This window comes from Haplochromis burtoni, unplaced genomic scaffold (genome assembly GCF_018398535.1).
Source record: "Haplochromis burtoni strain Fernald_Lab_line unplaced genomic scaffold, NCSU_Asbu1 Contig_328, whole genome shotgun sequence".
Lineage (NCBI taxonomy): Eukaryota > Metazoa > Chordata > Actinopteri > Cichliformes > Cichlidae > Haplochromis > Haplochromis burtoni.
Window position 1 is genome coordinate 310,860 of NW_024582689.1, and position 22,045 is coordinate 332,904.

General features: G+C 37.9%; 4 protein-coding genes across 8 annotated transcripts; 1 reads left to right on the forward strand and 3 right to left on the reverse strand.

Moving 5' to 3' along the window:
- Positions 1–401: 401 nt before the first annotated feature.
- On the forward strand, positions 402–7,943 carry LOC102302793 (N-acyl-aromatic-L-amino acid amidohydrolase (carboxylate-forming) B). 3 transcript variants are annotated; one of them, XM_005942016.3, is made up of 9 exons: positions 645–803; positions 1,192–1,394; positions 1,469–1,570; positions 3,261–3,487; positions 3,641–3,833; positions 5,493–5,586; positions 5,665–5,772; positions 6,580–6,692; positions 7,068–7,943. In XM_005942016.3, the coding sequence occupies exons 4-9, from the start codon at positions 3,261–3,263 to the stop codon at positions 7,257–7,259; spliced, it is 927 nt and encodes a 308-aa protein (XP_005942078.1). In that variant the 5' UTR covers positions 645–803; positions 1,192–1,394; positions 1,469–1,570; the 3' UTR covers positions 7,260–7,943. The 3 variants fall into 3 exon arrangements, with proteins under 3 accessions (XP_005942079.1, XP_005942078.1, XP_005942076.1); XM_005942014.3 differs by having other exon boundaries at positions 1,192–1,334; XM_005942017.3 differs by lacking the exons at positions 1,192–1,394; positions 1,469–1,570 and having other exon boundaries at positions 402–803.
- A 761-nt stretch (positions 7,944–8,704) lies between these two features.
- On the reverse strand, positions 8,705–13,354 carry cldnd1b (claudin domain containing 1b). The gene is made up of 5 exons (XM_005942013.2): positions 13,217–13,354; positions 12,454–12,908; positions 12,040–12,141; positions 11,684–11,821; positions 8,705–10,093 (listed from the first exon to the last, which is right to left on the reverse strand). The coding sequence occupies exons 2-5, from the start codon at positions 12,677–12,679 to the stop codon at positions 9,873–9,875; spliced, it is 687 nt and encodes a 228-aa protein (XP_005942075.1). The 5' UTR covers positions 12,680–12,908; positions 13,217–13,354; the 3' UTR covers positions 8,705–9,872.
- A 116-nt stretch (positions 13,355–13,470) lies between these two features.
- LOC102313519 (ecto-ADP-ribosyltransferase 4) lies at positions 13,471–17,293 on the reverse strand. Its single transcript, XM_005942052.3, has 4 exons — positions 17,212–17,293; positions 17,014–17,109; positions 16,207–16,925; positions 13,471–15,970 (listed from the first exon to the last, which is right to left on the reverse strand). Exons 1-4 carry the CDS (start codon positions 17,239–17,241, stop codon positions 15,901–15,903), a joined length of 915 nt encoding a protein of 304 aa, XP_005942114.2. The 5' UTR covers positions 17,242–17,293; the 3' UTR covers positions 13,471–15,900.
- Positions 17,077–22,039, reverse strand: LOC102300873 (ecto-ADP-ribosyltransferase 5). 3 transcript variants are annotated; one of them, XM_005942007.3, is made up of 5 exons: positions 20,414–22,039; positions 20,162–20,247; positions 19,350–20,068; positions 18,749–18,796; positions 17,077–18,633 (listed from the first exon to the last, which is right to left on the reverse strand). In XM_005942007.3, the coding sequence occupies exons 2-5, from the start codon at positions 20,219–20,221 to the stop codon at positions 18,555–18,557; spliced, it is 906 nt and encodes a 301-aa protein (XP_005942069.1). In that variant the 5' UTR covers positions 20,222–20,247; positions 20,414–22,039; the 3' UTR covers positions 17,077–18,554. The 3 variants fall into 3 exon arrangements, with proteins under 3 accessions (XP_005942069.1, XP_014195468.1, XP_042084440.1); XM_014339982.2 differs by having other exon boundaries at positions 20,162–22,039; XM_042228506.1 differs by lacking the exons at positions 17,077–18,633; positions 18,749–18,796 and having other exon boundaries at positions 19,387–19,523; positions 19,634–20,068; positions 20,162–22,039.
- Positions 22,040–22,045: the final 6 nt, after the last annotated feature.

Genomic DNA, 22,045 nt, shown 5'->3' on the forward strand with positions numbered 1-22,045 from the left:
TTCCAGATGCCCTTCCTGACCCAAAGAGACTTGTGTCTGCTCCTGGAATCAAACCAGGGATCTTTCACTTATTAAATGTATTTGTATACATATATGCATTTGTATAGCGCTTTTCTAGTCCCTAAGGACCCCAAAGCGCTTTACACAACCTGTCATCCACCCATTCACACACTGGTGATGGCAAGCTACATTGTAGCCACAACCACCCTGGGGCGCACTGACAGAGGCGAGGCTGCCGGACACTGGGCCCTCTGACCACCACCAGTAGGTAACGGGTGAAGCGTCTTGCCCAAGGACACAACGACCGAGACTGTCCAAGCCGGGGCTCGAACCGTCAACCTTCCGATTACAAGGCGAACTCCCGACTCTTGAGCCACAATATTAGAAAAATGAGTAAACCACTATTCAATGGAGCCACTTTGTGAGCTACTTCCTGACAAATAGATATAAAAATTAAAAAAGAAAGCACACATTCACACATTCACACAACCAACAACATAAAAACAAGGAAAAAAGGAAGAAATATCTTCATAAATACAGGAAATCAGAGCACCATTAGCCAGCAAAGCCTGCGGGGTAAAAGCAAAAGATAAAATCAAGTGAATTGAATTGAACTGACAGACAGAGGCGGAGAACGAGAAAGAGAGAGCGACAGAGTGAATGAGTGAGAGGAAGCAGCTTATCATCAAGCGACAGATCAAAGAGGATTACATGTCTAAATGGAGCTTAGGTCTTCTTTCGAGGGTTGCAGGGTGTGAGAAAACGGACGGTGGTATGGAGAAGAAAGATTGCAAAGTTGTGAGGTAATTAACATTTTTAGACTACAGATTCATCAACTAGATTCATTCATTTGAATGATTCGTATGATATTGATGAAATAGATGTCCAAGAACTGCTGCTGCTAGAAAACTACTGTAATTAAATCCTACCTATATCACTTTAGACTGCTTCACCTTTCTTTAGGCAATAAACTAAAAAATTAAGCAAACTTTTTCCCAAAAGCACCCATGCTTTTACTGTTTGTTTACTAATAAATTATCAGATATATATATATATATATATTTATAGTTAGCAGTGGTGGTGGAAATACTTGGAGTGTTTTGATACAGCTGCAATAAAGCATCTGCCGAGGTTTGGGTTCCTCTGAAGTGAAACATCTTATGTGCCATTTACTTGTTGTTGTTGTTGCAGCACCTCAAAGTTGCACCACAGGCCAAAGAGCAATGAGAGCGGCTCCTGCTGGTTTAGCAGAAAACAACAGAGTGACTTCCTGTTACATCACAAAAATGAAATTTGAGCTGAAGAAACAGATAGAGGAGGGCAGCCGTAAGAAGGTACAAACATAAGGAAGCTTGAAGGCGGGCGCAGTCAATCGAAGCAGTCTGTACTTGCATGTGGGTTGGTTTGTACTGTGTGAATTGTGAATAGCTAAGCAGCTGCTGTGGGCTGAAAAGTGTTTGTTTTTTAGGTTATGAAATAGCACACTTCTGCCCCGACACAACTTCCCCTCTGGGTTCAAAGGTTGATGAATCCAGTGAATGCTAAACAAGGCTGAATTTTGATGTGAAAGGTAAGACGTGGAGTCAATTTAATGTAGTTTTATGCTTATTTTATTGGCTGTATTGACAGAGGCAAGCTGCCAAAGTCTTAAAAACCAGTTTCTCAGATTTTACTACTTTATTTTTCTCATTTACTGCTGCTGCTGCTGTTGTAGTCGATGTAACTATGCACTTACTAGTGCTTACAGTCACATTGTAATATGATTGTATGACAGCACAGTGTGCTCCTATTTATATTTCTGCCATCACTTACATTGTAAATAGCAGATCCAGTTCTTCAGCTGGGATCATATCTGTGATCCAAAACCTGGAGTATAATGAGTATAATGACACTGCAGCATTGAGATGGCATAAATATCATAGAGAGTAGGTGTGGCCTTGTGCTATATCCCCACTTACTATAGCAACAGATGCCAGGATCTCTAAAACTAATATAGATAATGATGTGAAATAGTCACTTTTAATATTTATTTTTGATAAGAATTGAAATGCAAAGTATGTATTTAATATTTTAATGCACAGTTGAACAGAAAGTTATAAAAGGGTTCATCTGAGGGCAGTATCTGACTTTCCCTGAATAAAATGGGGCCTCTATCAGCAGATGTGGGATCCCTTGTGGTTTCCAGTGTGGACATTGGACGAGTGAGCAGTGTTAGGAAAGGTGGTTTCAAAGGACCGCCGCCTAAAACCTTTCTGGTTGACAGAGTGTTTATTTTAGGTTTCTCGATAGCAAGATTTGTTTCATCAGCTCTATTTGTACTTCTGAACTCTTAAAATAGTATTCCTGGTGAAAAGGAAACAAAGGTGGTAAGGCCTGTTAGCTTAAAAGGTGACCAAAGTATAAACAACAAACTGCCTCAGGGAAGATTTATAAATGGTTCAGTGTCCCAACTTCTGTTCTCTTAAACAAGCCAGAGCAAGGGAAGTAAAACTGTAGTTTCCTATGAACTGAGTGTTGTCACTTATGCTGCTAAATATTTTATTTTTTTTATTATTATAAACTGATTTACCTATAAATGGTAAAGGAGAGAGCCATCAATTGGAAAACTGTCTTTTGGAGAGTTGCCTCTCCAGTGCACCTATTGTCTGCTTTCCCCCCACCAAAGCAGTAAAACTGGATTCATGGTGGTTCATTCTCCTTAAAGGGGCAGATGCATATTCCTGAAGTTTGTTTTACACTGTAAGAATTAAGTGTTTGCCTTAATTTTATGAGAAGTGTATTTTGTATACAATCATAAATGAGTTAGATTTGTTGGACTTTCTGACTCTGATCTCCTGGAGGGTGGTGTGTGTGTGTGTGTGTGTGTGCGCACGCAAAGAAATCATTAACAAGTGTTACCACAAACCCTCATATCTTGACAGACTTCGGGCAAATATTAGTATTTAAAATATACACACATATATATATGTGTGTGTGTGTTTGAGTTTCAATCTTTACATGTATATTTTTGCTGTTATTTATTTATTTTTTTGTTGGAGGTGAACCTGAATTCATCATTTGTTCCACTAGGAACACCTTGATTGTGTTCTAGCTTTCCTTAAGCTGCACCTCAAAAAGCTCAAAGGTTACACTCCCTTTAGTCAATGAATGACTGCCAGGACATCATCGGTACTTGTTTTTGGTTTGTTTGTTTGTTTATACAACAGAAAAAGAGAATCCAACATTAACCTAGCACCCTCTTTTTTTTCTCGTGGAAACAGATGGAGTCTGTGTCTTTCCCACCGCTGTCCAGGGTTGCCGTTTGTGGTGGCACTCATGGAAATGAGATGACAGGGGTTTACATGGTGAGACATTTGCAGAAAGAGAAGATAGATAAAATTGGATCTGTTTCTGTCTCCACTGTCCTGACAAACCCACGGGCTGTGGAGATTTGCAGGAGATACGTAGAAACCGACCTTAACCGCTGTTTCACAGAAGCCTTGCTAAAGTAAGTTCAAAAACGAAACTGACGCCAAAGCTTTATGTAGGTAATGAAGTTTTAAAGGTTTTGGCTAACTGCGCTACACTGTGAGAGCAAAGTAAAACTTTTCAAATCTGCCATTGTGTGAGAGACGTCTTTGTTTTATTTTCCCGATTCTAGTTCCCCTGTAACAGATTCATCACCCTATGAACTGAGGCGAGCTCAGGAGCTGAACGCTCAAATTGGACCCAAAGGAAGCAAAGAGGCCATGGACCTGATCATAGACATCCACAACACCACTTCCAACATGGGCCTCTGCTTCATCTTTTACTCCATAGACTGGTTCACCCTGCACATTCTCAAGTATCTACAGGTACAAGAGTACTACAAACAGATATTTCGAGTCATGCACTTGGAATTTGCACCTATAATGTTTCTGATAAAGAAAATATGCATAAACTGTGAACTACTAGAGGTCTCATATCTTCAAGTTCAAATAACTTAAATTTTGCTAAAAGTCAGGTTAATCTTCGCAGTGAGGGTATGGTGAGATAGCAGCAGCTGTTTTCAAAAGCAAGAATGCAGATAAAACCAATAAATAATAGAAACAGTGCTTACCTTCTTCAGTAATGGATGATTGAAAACTTGGACCTATTATTTATGTTAATCACCAAAGTAATTCAGAAATTCTGATGAATCAGTTCATTCCCATACCACTAGTTAAGGCACTAACTGGCCACTTTATTGGGCACTAGTCACCTGTACTGAGTTGGGCTTTTACTTCCAGAATTGGCTTGATTCTTTGTGGCACAGATTCAACAAAGTGCGGGAAACATTTTTCAAAGATGTAGGTAATGTTCCTAGGTGTTCTGTTGGACTGGGATCTGGTGACTGAAGCCATTTAAATACAAGAAGCCCGTTTAAGATTATTTGAGTTTTGTGACATGATGTGTTATCCAGCTGGAAGTAACTATCAGTAGATGTGTACATTGTGGTCATAAAGGTTTGGACCTGATTAGCAAAATTACTAGGGTTAAATGCTCAGTCAGTAACAAAGCGCCCAAAGTGTCCCAAGAAAACCCATTTATAACTTTCTGAAACTTTGACACAAGGCAAGGTGGATCCATGCCTTTATGTTGTTTGAACCAAAGTCTGACCCTACTATCAATATGTTGCATCAGAAATCAAGACTCATCAGACCAGACAACATTTTTTTAAATCTTCTGTTGTGCAATTTTGGTAAACCCATATGAATTGTAGCCGCAGTTTTCCAGTCTTAGCTGATGGCAGCAGAAGACCACACTGCAGAGATGCTGTTCTGCATACCTTGGTTGTAACACATAGTTATTTGGGTAACTGTAGCCATCTTGTCAAATTGAAGAAGTCTTGTTATTCTCTGCTGACCTCTAGCATCAACAAGACATTTCCATCCAGTAAAATGCTGCTCACTGGATATTTTCTCTCGTTCAGGCCATTCTCTGTAGACCTTAGAGATGACTGTATGAGAAATTCTCACTAGATCAGCAGTTTCTGAAATATTCAGATAAGCCTGTCTGGCGCCAACAACCATAATATATTCAAAGTCATTTCCCTATTCTGATGCTCAATTTGAACTTGACATCTCTACGTGCCTAAATGTGTATTGTTGCCATGTGTTATCATGTCATTAATAGCACAGACAATAACAGATACAAATACAATCCTGTCAGTAATCCTCCCAAACACCAAAGTTAACCCCATTAAGCTGTATAATGTGTTGTCTTCAAGCACCAATTTTAACTAAACTGTCTGAGGAATTTTTCTTAGTCTTTGTTTTAATGTTTCTACTGGGTAGTAGTATTTTCCAATCAAAAAAATTAAAAGTATGTCTGTGTTGCTTGTACATCACTCATGCAATTATGTTCTTAACTCAATAAAATCAGGTTATAAAGCTATAATCAAAATCCGGGATAAACATGTAGTTTATTTTAAAGCTCAGCCTATCGTACCTAAGCACAGTGTGCAGTCGACAGTAAACATATTTGATTTTCAGAGTAAAATGGCTTCTGTGGAAGTTAGAGCAATCCAGCTGGACATACCGATCGCTGAGGCTTATTCTTTAGAATCGGTCGGCAAGCATGGCTTTGGTAAGTGTGTCTGTGTGCATCTTTTGCAAAGCAGAGCTTATTAAATATTTAGATGATTGTTCCCCTTGTTCTTTGCAGCAATAGAGGCCGGCCCACAGCCCAATGGTGTGGTCAGAGCAGATATCCATAACATGGTGAAAGAGGCAGTGGATCATATATTCAGTTGGCTTCAGGAATTTAATTCTGGTAAGATGCTACCGCTTTTAAAATGCCCCTTCTTATAAGCTTTGGTTTAAATATTTATTTAAATAATTTTGTAGTCTGCAGTTGTTCAGTTAGCTGCATTTTTTTACAATTGCCATGGCAATATCTTCAGCTGTGGCCAAGCTTTTAATTGCTGCATGCAGGAGAGCTATCACGTATCACACAGAGATTCATATAGTCAGCAGATAACATAGTTGAGCAGGCTACACCAGGTCACAAATCTAAATATGAGAATAAACAAGAATGTTTCCCATTACACAAACAAACAAAATAACGAGGTGAAACATATCGGATGCATATGCTTCCCCACATGTGTAATGTACTGTGTAATTAACCAATTAATTATAGAATACATCCTGTGGCTGGAGCTTCACCTCACCTGATGTTTCAATGGGAGCAGGGCCTAAAGTGGCCTCTGCAATTTGTAAATATTTGGTTAATGACACATGTTTTTTTGTCATTTTGCTGCTGTATGCTACAACAGTTGGTTCAAACAGTCATCACATGAATAAAGTGCAGACTTTTTACTTTTATTGAAGAAGTTCATCAAAAGCATTGCATTAACTTTTGAGGTATTACAGTCGTTTTTCAACACAGTTCCCTCATTTTCAGAGGGGTAGCTTCACTGGAGAAGCTTTAAGTCATCACAAATCAGTAAATCAGACAGTGGGGTTAACCGTGAACAATTATGCAATGGCGAAAAACATCAGGGGGACCTACAGTGGCAAAATCAAACCATAGCTCTTTGTGAAATGACTCCATTAACTCTGCAACTTTTATCCTCATCAGGAAGCACATTTGAAGGGGGTGAAGTGGAAGCATACACCTTGGTGAAAAGCATAGATTACCCGAGGAATCCAGTGACTGGGGAAATCACTGCTGCCATACACTCCCAGTTACAGGTACAGTACAAGATGGGTGCACGTTTTATAGTCTAAGCTTTCACACTTTTCATTATCTGAGTCTAGGTCACAGTTGCAGCAGTTTTAGAAGCACCTAGGTGCTTCCAAGCTAGCTGAGAGACTTAAAACCTCTCCAGTCTATCCGTCTAGCTTATCCTTATCCTCAGGTCTCCTGCCCATTAGACATGTCCAGTGTCCACAAAATAAATACTGAGTCCTTTGGCAGAATCCCTCACACCCTCAAGTATCCTTGAGAGATTGTCTAAAGGTTTGGCCTTAAACAAGCCTTCCTAACCTGGTTTCATCTGAACATTTACATTCATGAATTCAAAGACTGTCAAGCAGTAAATGTCGTATTTGCATGTCTTTCTCCAGGATAATGACTTCAAGCTTCTGCAGCGGGGCAATCCGATATTCATGTCATTTTCCGGGGAGACAGTGAAGTATGATGGCGAGGACCTCTACCCTTTCTTTGTCAATGAGTGCGCCTACTACGAGAAGAAGATCGCTTTTCATTTAGCTCGAAAGATAAAGTTGACACTCCCACCCATAAAAGTGACAGGCTGAGAGTGCTAAATTTAAATATCCCAATTTTAAATTATAATAAAGTAGGAAATGAGAATTATTCTGATCATTTGAAATATGCAAATGAACAAACGTGATGTCATGACTGACAAATATAAGGTGTCTAAAACATAACTCCATCCTCCAGTGCAGTACAGGAGCTCTGCTAGTCCCTCTGTTAATATGTAAAATGAAGCTTATTCGAGCTTTATCTGAGTGGTGTGTTGCACAGGCTCTAGAGTTGGAGTCCACGCATTTTATGTTTTTTAAAGCTAAGTTTAACATGCAGAAATCCTTTTTGAATGAATGACTGAATAAATGAACATGAATGAATTTTAACTATAATCTTCTTAGCATTGTGTATTTGATTTGGGTTTACATAAATTAAATGGATCAGCTCAATTATCAGCAGGAATATGCTCATCGGTCAGAGCAACTACATGCTCCAGTGTGTTTATCAAGTACACTTTACAACATTGGTTTGTCCTAACGTTACACTGTGAGTGATGAAATGATCAATGAAAGATGCAAAAGAAATCTATCATATTTATCTACTGTGCTTAAAAAAGACTTTGATGATTTCAGTTGTCTCTGTATACCTTACACACGTTTTTAAATCTTTCAACAGACACTTTATAACTGTGTTAATGAAAATTTGTTATAAATAAAGTTAATTGTATAATACAAGCATGTAGTAAGTGGTTCTTAACACAGTGCACAGCTGCAACTGAGAAGCCTTTGTTTTAAAGTAATGATCAAAAAAGCCCATAAAACAAAGAATTTTACTTTGACCTTGAGCACAGTTCAGATGAAGACCCATTAAGTGGTCACGGTGTACAACTTTGAGTGAAATCTGACTAAAACTCTGGGATGAGAAGCGATTCTTGTCAACTGTGGACGAAACAGATGACCGACACCTCTCAGATCATCAGCAATATCTTAAATATTTCTACAATCAGTTCCAAATGTGCAAACACTTTTTTAACTACTTACACTAAAATCTGACACTGCAGGATTAGCTGTAGGTCCTGTTCTTTGGAGCAAGCTGCCTGCTGACCTGAGATCAATTGGATCTTGAAAAACCTTTCTTTTTCACACTCTATAGGAGTGCATTTTTCTTTTTCAGATTTTCTTTTGTTGTTTTCACAAAATATATCAATTTGCCATTGTTCTTCCTGAAGATGTGTAAGACAAGACAAGACATTGTAAGCTTGTAAGTAAGAACTCATCATCTTTTACCTGATTTTTGTTTCTGAGAAAAATTAGATCCACATAAGAGGTCATTCATTTTAAATTTCGATAGAACAGTGGCAGTATGTCCTCGTAAGTGGATATCAGGCCCTTGTAGAGCAAAATTTAGTATTTTGGTCTAGACAACCTAAAATGTGATGACCACATATGTGAACGCCAGGTCCTAGGAGGTTAAAAGGGATTACATGAAACAAAGATAAAAGTCAGCAAATGCCAAATTTATTAAGACATAATCAGTACAGTGTGCTTCTGGATACATAAAAACATTTACAAAAAGCCAGAGTGTATACACGTCAGACATGTAACAAATCATTCTGACACAAAACATTACAGTTTGTTTTGTTCAGTGCTGACATATTACTCATTTTGGACTTTTGTACACACAAAAATGTGTAAGTGGTCACAGATTCAAGAGGATTTGAACTTTTTGGAAAATTTGATTGTTATTTTAAAAAGTCACACTGAAACGCTGACATACTGTATCAACAGTAAACATCTGAAAGCTTACCAAAGCAGTCAGACAAGTAACTGTTTGAAAGGATGGGAGAACCGACTTAAACTCCAGCCTGCAAACATTTAGGTGGTGTTAAGCAGCAAACCCTGTGTAAAATGGCAGTATAGCAGATCATTTGGGGCTTAAGGTCACAGGTTTGTGTGGCATCACTTTAGCTTTTTTGTTTGTCTTTTTAAATATTCAAACTAACTAAATTAATACATCTACAAACACAGGCGACAGATGAGTGGTCACATTTGTGATGACACTTAGAAAATACCACAGGCTGAAATGAACAATCACCACAGACGATGATGAAAAGGCATGCACAGGCTGGATATTTTAAATTATGTAAAAACAGAACTGCAGAAAAAAAAAACGTAAAACAAATAAAATAAAATAAACTCTTGTTTAATATTTTTTCATGCACAGAGAAAGCTACCATGTCCTGGATAACTCCAGGTGTGAAGTTAAGGGCAATGTGGTGAGCAGCTTCAGAAGAAAATGGCAACCAAAAAGAAGGCAATAAAATAATGCACAAAAAAACATGGTTAACACCAGAAATAGTAAGTGATCTGCAACCCTTAAAGATTAAAACCATTAAGAACATGCTTTGGGTAAAACACAGGTTAGAAATGCAAGAAAAAGCACTGGTTAAATAACTCAAATGGTATTAAACCAACACTCCTTTCTACAGGTCTGAGATACTGTAAATTTTTTTTCTTCCTTTTTTTAAGTATGAAAATTCTGTTACAGATGAAGTGAAAAGCACCCTTTATCCTAGTTACATCCTCTCCTAACAGGAAACCATTTTCTGAGGATGTAATGAAACCCGTAAGCTGTCTTAAACTGTATGATTGTCAGTCTCTCTTTTACGCTACCCTGTAAGCGGTCATGCGAGTGTAATTTTTGCGGTGACTTTTGGCCGCCCACAGGAACAGAGCAGCTGCCATCATCTGCAGAGGGAAGGATATGAGGGCAAGGTAAAGAGACCAGCCCAAAGTGCCCTCCACCCCATCAGGCAGAGGGAAATTCTGGTGGACCAAATCCACCCCGGCCAGGAAACAGCAGACGGTGCCCAGAGAACACAGACCTGAGGAGTCAAAAGCAGTGATGAAGGAACGGGATGAGATTATGTAAACGTTTATGTTTGTGGTCATTTGGATCTTTAAAAAAAAAAAGAAAAAAGGACTAAGCTTCTAATGCAAAGCAGAAACAAATTTAGCAGATGAACTCCACCTTCGTTGTACTCTGGCTAAGACCAAAGTAAATGAATGAAAGCAGAGGGAAGTTTTTTGTTGAACAAATGTTCTGTGCAGTGGTTTTCAAAGTGGGTTCTGGGGACCCTCAAAGGTCGTCAGTCTCAAAGCCTCAGGAATAAGCACCGCTGGTTTTGGATGATTTGCATACATTTTGACTTCTGTTGTGAATCTTTGTAGAGACTGCGATGTAACCTGGCTGACATTGGTGCTGACATTTATCTTGGGGCAAGTGCATTATTTGTTAATTGCCGTGTGGTCGTGTCCGAGGGTTTTACACGCACTGCCAGCCAAGATCAAAACAAACAGAATTCTGAGACTTTTTTTCCCCTCCTGGGTCCCCACTCGTTGTTATGGTCAGTTTTTATGGGGCAAACATATTTGTCCCTCAACTTTTTCCACTTCTCCCCTCATGTCAATTCCAATAGTTTCAACAAACTCCCTCCAGGAACTTGGTGACAATCATACCGATGCTATGATTGTTTTCTCTCACTGATAAATTAAGTAAATAAGTAGCTGGAAATTCACAGGAGGAATCGATGGCACTAAACAGGACAATCACACTGGTTGCAGGCTGTGTGAACCAGGCGTGTAGTTACATTTCTAGGAAGGTGCACATCAGGTTAAGCTGTACGTTATGGTGTAGGATTTTATAGGGTTCTGGGTATCTATAGCCCTAGTAAGCCATGCACAGCTGAAGCCGAAAGTCACTACAGAGGGGTGTACTACCAAGTATGTTCATAGCCAGGATTACTTTGTGTAAGCTAGCTTCACAAAAGTTAAAGGTCCACTCAGAGATAATAGGTATCACACTGGTGGGCATTGACCATCTTTGTTCAACCGGGCTTTGTGCTTCAGGTTCTCACATAAAAAAGGTCATTTGACGCATCATTGGACTCCTCTTCAAAATGGATTGGCTGAATCAATCTGAGATGTTATCAGAGAAACGGGTAACAGGGACGTAAATGTAACAATATGGTGGGGAAAAGAGGATATTAACACTTGCTGCTCTGTGTTTATTTCTACCTTATAGCTCCAACTCTAAAACTTTAAACTGGATGCAGTGAAACATTAAAGGTTTCTCACTATGGTCAGTTAAAACACTGTCTCAAAGTCATGTGGAGTCATGTGTATAAAGGGCATTTGGAAATCACCTTTTAATCACTTTTTGTTGCCTGATCAAAGAGACACTAATTGTATTGAATGCACCTGTAACTTGTAAGTTCAAAACTGCATGCCAGTAGCTGCAAGTCCAGCTGTGTAAATGACATTCAGCAGCAGTCTGCTTGACCTAGAACTGATTGTGTCACTCGTTTTTGTCAACATTACTCATGCAGTAAAAATAGTAAGACATTAAACTGTCAGTTCAGAAAAATGCAAGATATTATAGTTTTTATGCTCATAAATGTGTGTGTTTTATTCACCTGCAAGAAGATGGAGCACTCCCACACAGAAGGTCGGGGTAAAGCTGCGGCACAAGCAGGCACAGACCCCAACGAGGACACTGAGGAACACCAGTGCCAGAGACACCAAGGGCAGCAGAAACTGGCACCTCCACAAGTCTGCACAACAATCATTGCAGGTTAAACTCAAACTCTGTCAATAATTTCTAATGTTTGACAAATGATGTGCGAGTAAAGACAGTGAAGGGAGCAGATGTGACCAAGATGGGTTAAAAAAATGTAAGAATCGTTTAGTAAAATGAAAAAACAAAACAAAACATATTTTATGAACTACAGGTCTCCCTGGATAGATTGAGGGAGAGTAAGGATACACTCACATGTTCTTAGCAGGTCTTCTTCTTCCTCATTTCCAGGTTTATACTTTGTACCTAACTGATCAGAAAGACTAAAGCTTGAACAGCGGGTTTCCATCTTCCGATCTAAAGCCAAAAAAGTCAGAGAACACAAATCCAACCAAGTCTTCTCATTAATTAACAATGTAAAGCATTTAACACGGGACTGGGCATTATAACAATCAAGTGCACTGGTTAAACCAATGCTGAGTGCAGAACAGTCAGTGACGTAAATCAATGTGCAGAATTAATCTAAATAAAATTCCTTCAAGTTAAAAATGGAGTTTAACAGACAAATCTTGTTCCAGATTTTCTTCTTAAATTTAGAAGGCAGCACTATCATCAAACAAAGTATTGGTCAGTGAGGACGCTGAACAGGTGTGCCACTGTGAGTAATACCTGGAGATTTGAACCAGTATGAGGGGCTGGCTACCAGGATACACCTCCACCATAGTGCCCGAGTGCCGTTGGGGTATACGGGTTCGCTGTGCGTTGTATTATTAACTTCTGGGGTATTGTACTCATACCAGTGCTGAGTCCCCACAGCCACGGAGAGGTACACCGTGGCCAGCAGGCTCAGCACGGAGCCGATAACCAGAGCTGTGGCGTACCGGTTATCCACCATGGTAGAGAAGAAGACAGCTCCTTAGGAGAACAAACACAGTCTGCAGTGTCAAATGAGGTTTGGCTTCCTGAGATGGAAGGCTAACAATTAGTTGTCGGCTTGTTGCTTTGGCTCCACGGCATGTGGTCAGTAGGCACTGGAAGTGTCACAGTATCCGAGCATTGTGCTTTCTTCAGTTAAGCTGCATGTTTGCTGCAGTTTCGATTAGGTCCACAGAAGCGTTCACAGCCTGCCGAGGAATCCAACATAAAAAATACATAAGCAACAAGTACGCAATACGAGGTGGTTAGCGTCGTTTGTAGCTTAATTAGCCAGTAATTAGTGATCATAACTGCTTTGTACCCATAATTAATGTTATTAACGTTAACTCTGCTTCACATTGCTAACAATAACAAAGTGTTATTGTCAGGAAGTTAGCATCCTACTTGCCAGCTAACGCTAAACATAGCTTCTTGCAGCAGAGTGCGACATTATCGAGTTATTTAACAGACACCTGAACGTTACAGATTTCACTCGAGCTCTTTTTTTTTTTTTTACCTCATTATTGGCCAAAACCTTCCAGTTATAGTCTTATCTTATCTTCTCTGCTCTATCAATTTGTAGCTGACCACCGCCTTCTTCTTCGCCTGTTTTTTCTTCTTCGTTTGATGGAATGAGTTTGTGCATTATGGCCACCTTCTGCTTCGGAGGAGAGGTGTCGCGAAATCTGATGATAATCCCAGGTAAAAGAGTTCGCAATAACAGTATTGTCGCGATATCTGTGGAAAGGGTGACGCTTTAATAGTAATCAGCCAGATTCCGTCATAATAAAAAACAAACAAACATAATTCATAGTATAAAATATGTTTTAATTATGAATGAATCTGACTAACGCAAGATAGAGCGTTGGAAACTGAATGTAGAAACCATAACCAAGCGAAGTGCCTACAAACTATAACAATTATAAATATTACATAATACATTTGAAACTACACTTATTTATAAATGTAATCTTTTCATTGTCGTGGTTATGGTAGATATTGCATCACATATAGGAGACCAGACATTATTCAATTTATGCTTAGTTCAATTAAATGTGATTTGTATGGCACCAAGTCACAAGAACAGTCATCTCAAGGTGCTCCCAACCAACACTGCCTTGACACAAACTGTTTAGGTTCAGGAATAGTCACAGATATGTATGCAGTTGGTAACACCTCAATTTTACTCCTAAAAAACTTTAACACACACACAAAACCTTTTCTAGTCTTAGTTAGCATGCTTCAACATGCTGAACAGAAAATAGTGTGTTTGTGTGTTATTTAACCCAACATGTAATTGGTGCTGGCAGACCCTTTGTACATATGAATAGTAAATCACTTTTTCCTCCATCATCTGACCTGCTGCCAGACCAAACCACTGGCTCAGTCTTAGCTGTTTCTAATCCCATAGTCCTGACATGAGCCAGCCCCACTGATACCTAAAGTAGGGGAGTTGTCTTTTGTAATAATAATACATTGTCATTATAAGCCACATAAAAAGAGCAGTGTAAGTGCAACTGCATATATTTTGCACACTGTGACTGTTGCAGGTGGTGAGATCTTTCAGTAAGCTAAATCAGTTTAAAAGCTATTTGAGCTTCACTAGGTCTCAAATCAGAAACATATTTTATTTTGCTAGACTTTGTTAGAAAATTAATATCCAAATGATTATTTAAGTTATATTTGCCAATACTTTATATAAAAATACAAGTTTTTCTTTTCTTTTACACCATTTAATAGATGAGAATTTAAATTTACTTACCAAAAAGTATACACATATGTACCAGTCAGTGTAAAAAGAAAATCTAATAACACTATAAATGGATAACACATATCTCATCAATCTTCTAAACATCTTCTCATCTTCTTTCTAAACAGAAAATTGATCCATGTTTGCAGTATTAAAGTGGCGGGGTCGAAAGTGATATATTTTTCATGGGACTCCAGATCCCTGGTGGCAAAAGAGGTAAAATCAGTCGAAAAGTCCAAGGTGCTTGTCTCAAGGAGGGCTATCATTTAAAACAGGCTACATCAAACCACATGCTTGCAGCCTGGGACAAGCAGCCTGATAACAAGCAAGGAGCCTCATGGGAGATATTTTTCCTGCTTTACCAAACTGCTTTAAGTTACCTGGTTGAAGATTAAGTTTGCACTCTAACATGTAGTGGTGGTGTCTTTATGAACTTCTAACAGGAATGACGCATAATGCCTTCTCCTAAAGATTAAACGTGACCCTTCACATCAAGCTGCACAGAGACCCAATAAAAGGCATCATTTTTTATCGGGTTATATCTAACACATTATATTTTTACATGAATGCTTTCTGAGAGTTTTAAATGTTTTCTTAAAACACCAAAAAGTCTGAATATTTGCAACAAATTGTACAAAGTTTATATCCTTGTTGTTTTGTTTAGTAACTTGAAACTAGTGAGCTTATTTGTGTAAACAAAAAAACGATGTGATCCTGTGAGAGGTTTGAACTAAAAATTATTTCAACTAACCAGTGAGAGCAGATTCTTTAATACTCAGTATATGTGGAACTTTACCAGTGGTATTTATTTTACTGATATTTGGGCACAATTACATGCAAAAACAAATAAGCCACCTTTAGCAGTAATAACTTGAAGTAATTATTTTCTGTATGATGTTATCTGTCTGTCACATCATTGTGTTGATCTGTGGAACCCAGTACTTAAAATCTGGACTGGCTCTCTGTTTAAAAAGTCTAGTCTCTGATCCCATCGATACTACCCAGAAGGCAGTGCAGAGCTAGGATGGAGCCAAAGGGTGAAAGTATTCACCCAGTTCTGCCTATCTATCCTGCCTACTCTGATAAAGTATCTGGCGCTAGGTAGCCTTGCAGGTCCGGTATCCTACTTTACTTATCTTTACTTTAAAAAAAAAAAAAAGAATGTCCACAATTTAGACTTTTTGAATCCTGGATATTTTATTAGAGCAATTTAACAGGAGAAAAGCTCGCTTTTCATACTCATTTACCCATTTGCATCTCCCCTCTTTCACTTTTATCTTTAGACATCCAATCACCATTGTTGACATACAATCACATGACTTCATAATACAACAGAACCAGGAAACAATATTTGATTATATTTCACAGATACCACATTCTGCCATATAAACTATGCAAAACAATTACACAAATAAGCAAAGCAGTATTGTAGAAAACAATAACTGTTTTTACTAAACAGATAAGGATAAGGCTGCAAACACTAATACAAGCCACAAGGTGGAGACAACAGCTTGTGGAGACCTGAAGACATGGAAGCAAAGCAGAGAGACAGATTATTACTACTAATAATAATAATAATTTACTTTTTTTGTGTGAAGTATTTTTATTATATTTTTATTATATCGAATTGGCACATGTGACATGTTTGTATCTCCTTTAAATATTTAAATACTAGTTCAACTAACAGTTCCAAGCTTAATATTTGAAGAATGAATATACAAAAAAACTCACTTTAATTGAGAGAATATGAATCTTACCGTGAAAACATGTAACAGTTGTGTGAGCTGTTCAGTCCCGACTGTTTCAAAACAATCTCAAGGTATTCGTCATCATCCGATGTAGTTTTTGTCTCTACTCGTTGCACAGTGAAAACTTCTGCTGGAGACAAGAGTATTTCATCCTGTCCTTGACCGCACACATAGTCTTTCAGGTTGACAAAGAAACAAGAAGTGAGATGTAAAATAGTACTCTCATTGACATCTTCAAGTCTCTTTAGCTCTTCATAGTCTGAATAAGCTAAAGTGAAACTTGTAAATCTCACTGTGGAGCCTTTCTGTGGTTTGTTTTTACCATCTTGAAAAACATAAAAGTTCTTGCACTCCTTTGGCTTCAGCAGCCTCATGGAGTCCATCAGCAGGAAATGAAGAGACTTGAATTGGAATCGGTTTTTATAGATGCTAACATTTCCACCCATTGTCTCTATTGCTTTGTTCAGTGTTAGTATGAAAGGCTGGTCTCCTTTAAGATAGGCTGAAAGTGCAGCAGTATGCTCTTTTCTTCCTTGAGGGATCTGTTTTGAACATTCGTTACTTTTATTCCACGCTTTCTGAAATCCTTCACTATTGCTTAGTTCTTGTTTTAACACGTCTGACTCGATGAACTTCTTCATGGCCTCTTCACGACATCCTTTGTACTGGTCATCCACAACATCTGTGGTCTCTTGGACATCCAGTAATCTTGTATCCTTTGCGGCCACCTTTAATTGATATATCACATTTAAAAACCCATTTTTAAATTTATAATTTTTCTTACTTTCTAATATTTGTTTGAATCATGATTCTTACTTTGCTGCAGGCAGCTGTGAAAATTATTGCAGCAAGCACTTTTCTTCTGTTCTCCATTTTTTGGCCTCTTTGTCTTCTACAGAGTGCAAGAAAGTCCTGAAACATCAAATATGGATAGAGAAAGTTCGGTAACACTTTACATGGTCCAGAAACTTGGAAGTGACAAAATCTAAAAGACTGAAAAGACTAAAAACTTACCTGAAGCAGGGAGAACAGCAAGGGGCCCATCAAACTGCAGGAAAGCGAAAGCGAGGGTTTGAGGAACTGGAACAAGTTATCATACAGCGCAGCCCTTTAGTCTTTCCTGTGTAAGAAAGTAACTTTTTCTGCTTTCTGCTTTAGTGAGGAACATTACTGTGTTCCTGTAAGCTGGTTCAGGTTTAGCCCCTTTAAGCTCGACCATAAATTACCTTTATATCTCTGATCTAGCATGGCTTCAGTATAGCTCATGGGGGCAAATACCTAGGTACCTCTTCAATGCAGACTTTATAAAAAATGAACTGGAGCCTCACAGATGAATATAAATAACATTTAGCCTTTACAGCGAATGTGTGTGTATGTGTGTGTGTGTGTGCGCAATCTGCTTTTATTTCATTGATGTGTAGCTTAATGATGAGTCTTACATTTAGACAATAGTTATCACCCTGCTGCTGAACCAGCGATGTAATATGTTTTCAATTGTAACATAAGAAAAAAAACTTCCTGATGTCTGAAATGTCTGTGTGATAAGATTAAATTCATTGCAAAGCATTTTACATTTTATATGCTCTTTATTTGTCAGAGAAATGGAAAGATACATCAAGGTGTGGTTTCTTTAGAAGCAGGAAGATAATCACTAACTCAGGAAACACACTGACGACATGTGTCGACATATTTATCGTAAAAATCCGCTCCCTGAAAAATCGTCACTGAGGAAAATGTAAAAAGTGAAGAAGTTCACTAAAGTTGAGAGAAAGTTCAATAAAGAAATTGATGTTGAATTTAGTTTTATGGATAGAAAATTTCAGTTTTTCTATCACAGTCACAGTTCATTGATAGGCGGCATTGGCTGTGCTCAGGAGCCTGAAAATTGAACCCAGTGTATTTTATGCCAATTTTCTGCACCCCTTTATAAATTTTTAATAAACGTTCTGATTTTCTATGTGTCACTCTGCCTTGTTCTTGGTCTTCTCGTGCCAGCCCATTGACAAAATCCTGGAAACACTCCGGCTGTGGGAGTTAAAGGTGCCTCCAGAATACCCAGTCTGAATCCAGCTGGGAAAAGCTGCAAGTTATTCCCATCTCTTGTTTCTTATCATCCTTTTAAAGGCACACAATGCTTAACAAGAATCATTGAAATTATAACGCATATTATCCATGAATTCAGCCTATAATTTTAACATATGACAGAAAAAGAAAACAATATTTGATTATATTTTGGTAGCCTAATGCAACACCTTATTTGGCAGATAGCACAATCTGCCAGACAAAGTACCAAACAACTGTAAGAATAAACCAAGCAGCATTGTAGATGATAAAATTCTGAATGATAACTGTTTTTGCTAAACAGTTAAAGAAAACAAAGATAAGGCCGCAAGCACTGACGCAAGCCACAGGGTGGAGACAACAGCTGGAGGAGACCTGAAGACATGGAAACAAAGTAGAGAAAGAGATTATTGTAACAGCCATCCATCCATTTTCTGCCACTTGTCCGGCCTGTAGATATGGAAATAAAACTGTAATAATAATAATTTACCTATCTCTCTCTGTGACAGTTGTGAAAGGTTCCAGTTCTCCTGAGACCCTGAATTATAAGCAGAATATAATACTTTAAGCGATGTGCTGATGTGTGCGTTCGTTTACTAATGCTGTCAGCATTATCAGGCCAAACTATTCAAACCACATCCAAAACCCTACCAGGGTTTCATAATCCTGTTTGGGTTTTTTCACTTTTTATGTCACCTCATGCTTTCCAGCTGGGAAATCTTTGAGTTTATCAAAACCTCGAGTATAATCCAGTCATTTCTTTGTATTTCCAGCATTTGTTACACCCTGTAACGGAGCAACAGGCTGTTTTATACAACACCAATTATTTTCCCCGCTTGTTAGAAGTGTTCAGCTACATTTAAAAAAAATAAATTAATTAAATACCTATTGAGACAAATAGGTATATTTTACAATTTTCTTGTGTGGCTTGTGAAGTATTTTTCTTATATGTACTTTGGACAAGTTAAATGTTTGTATCTCCTTTGTGTGTTTATCACCACAATGAAAATTATTTAAGCGCTTCAAAGTTTAATGTTTGGGAAATGAACCTACAAAATGTTTCACTTTAATTGAGAGAATATGTGTCTTACCTCGGAAAGATAAAACAGTTGTGTGAGCTTTTCAGTCCTGAATGTTTCAAAACAATCTCAACATATTCTTGACCATCCTCCACAGTTTTGCTATTTACACCATCCACAGTGAAAACCTCTGCTGGAGATAAGAGAAATGTATCCCCTGCTTTAGTGCAAGTGTGTTCTTCCAGACTGACAAAGAAACAAGATTTGATATTTAAAATGATGTCCTCAAACAGATCATAATAATTGTTTGGCTCTTCATAGTTTGAATGAGCTAAGGTGAAACTTGGAAATCTCACTGTGGAGCCTTTCTGTGGTTGGTTTTGACCACTTAGCAGAACATAAAAGTTCTTGCACTCCTTTGGCTTCAGCAGCCTCATGGAGTCCATCAGCAGGAAATGAAGAGACTTGAAGTGGAAGTGGTTTTCATAAATGTTAACATTTCCACCCATTGTCTCTATTGCTTTGTTCAGTGTTTGTATGAAAGGCCGGTCTCCTTTAAGATAGACTGAAAGTGCAGCACTATGCTCTTTTCTTCCTCCAGGAATCTGTTTTGAACACTCAATACTTTTATTCCACGCTTTCTGAAATCCTTCACTGTTGTTTAGTTCTTGTTTTAACACGTCTGACTCGATGAACTTCTTCATGGCCTCATCACGGCATCCTTTGTACTGGTCATCTACAACATCTATGGTCTTTTGGACATCCAGTAATCTTGTATCCTGTGCGGTCACCTTTAATTGAGGTGTATCACATTAAAAACTCATTATTTAGTGAATAATTTTTCTAACCTTCTAAAATTTGTTTGTATGAAACACATTTCTTACTTTGTAGCAGACAGCTCTGAAAATTATTGTAGCAAGAAGCACTTTTCTTCTGTACTCCATTTTTTATCCACTTCTTGTTCTAGAGACTAAAAGAAAGCATTGCAGGATCAAATGTGGGTAGAAAAGAGTTCTTCAACACTTTTCACAGTCAACTTGGATTTGGAAAGATGTAAATAATCTAATATTTGTTTGGTTTTCTTGGAATATGTCAACTTAAAAATGTAAATGTTGAAAAGACAGAAAATCACATACCTGGAGCAAGAACCAAAAAAAAAAAAAAACTTGTCTTAGCAACTCACAGAAAAGAGTCTATCCGATTTCTGAGCAGCAATGAGCACAACATGCTCTGGGGAGTAAAATAAGTTATCCTACAATGCAGCTCTACAGTTTTTCCTGTAGAAGATTGTAACTTGTCACTGTGGGAAATGGTGTCCCCTTATTGGTTCTGCCTTAGATACTGAGTTCCTGTAAGCTCCTTTTTTTTTTTTTTTTTTTGGCATAACTGGTGAGGCCAAGTCCCACAGTACTTCTTCAATGTAGACTTTTTCTAAAATTGAAAAAAAAAAAATAAACTCAAGCAGTTCCATGCCCACTTTTAAATTTTGTACTTTTTCCCCAAAGAAAGGGGTTAACTACAAAATTGCATTTGCTACTGTTTGCTAAAGCTCAGGTCGGCAGAGCACTTTGACAGCACTTTTTTTATTACTAAACTCTACAATTTGGGCTACTATTAGGTGGATTCACGCAATGTCAGGTTTAGAAGACAGTCAGTGAATGGTAATTTTGTTGAATAATAGTATTAGTAATGATGAAAAGATGATAGCTAAATTAAAACTAATTCACGAGGACAAAAACTATGATGAAATGTAATGACACTTAAAAATTAGATAAAATTGTTCTGGAGAGATAAGATCCTATTATAACTAATGAAGTTGTGTAGAAAGGCAGGATGAGTTTGGAAGTCCTTGTGTAGTAAATTTAGACAAAAACATTTTGATCCACCCAGGGTGGGGAGGGAGGTTCAGCTGACTAAACCTACTGTAATCTTATGATATTTAGTAAACTAAAATTAGACTAAAGCTAAAAATAAAATAAAAAAGCTGTTTCTATAGCTATAATAAAACAAAGTAAAGTGATTTCAGGATTGGTGGTCCAGACAGGACTTCAATTCAGATGTTTAAAGTTGTGAATAAGCAAACAAAGACATGTTTGGTGTACTCGATTTAACATGCCTCCAGAGCTTTTAAAAAGGTCCCAACAAGTGATAATCAAACAGCTGCTCCCTGCATGAGGTGGAAACCTGTGTCTGTCTGTGTGTGTTGTGTGTCTGTGAGAGAGAGGCTTTTGTATCACTTAATTATAAGTGTTACATTTAGGCAGTCATTACTGCCCTGCTACAAACCTGTTGGACTTTGTAAACGTAACACAAGGAAAAACAAATGTATTTGTCTATTTGTGTGATCAGATTATATTAATTGCAAAGCTATTTCAATTTTCCATGTTGTTTATTTGACCGGGAAACAGAAATTCCTGGTGTCTTTAGAAGCAGGAACATTTGCTGCAAGTTATTCCCATCTCTCATTTCTTATCATCCTTTTAAAGGCGCACAATACTTGACAAGAAATAAAGTTTGCAATATATTTTTCTAACATGCATAAAAACAAGATATAAATTGAGTCTATAATTCATAACATATGATAGAAGCAAAAAACAAAATTGCACAATACTTTGGCAGCCTGTTGTAACACCATATTTGGCACATACCACAATTTGGCAAATAAAGTGCCAAACAATTATATGAATAATCAAAGTAGAATTGTAAATACACTCAACAAAAATATAAACGCAACACCTTTGTTACTGCTCCCATTCCCCATGGGATGG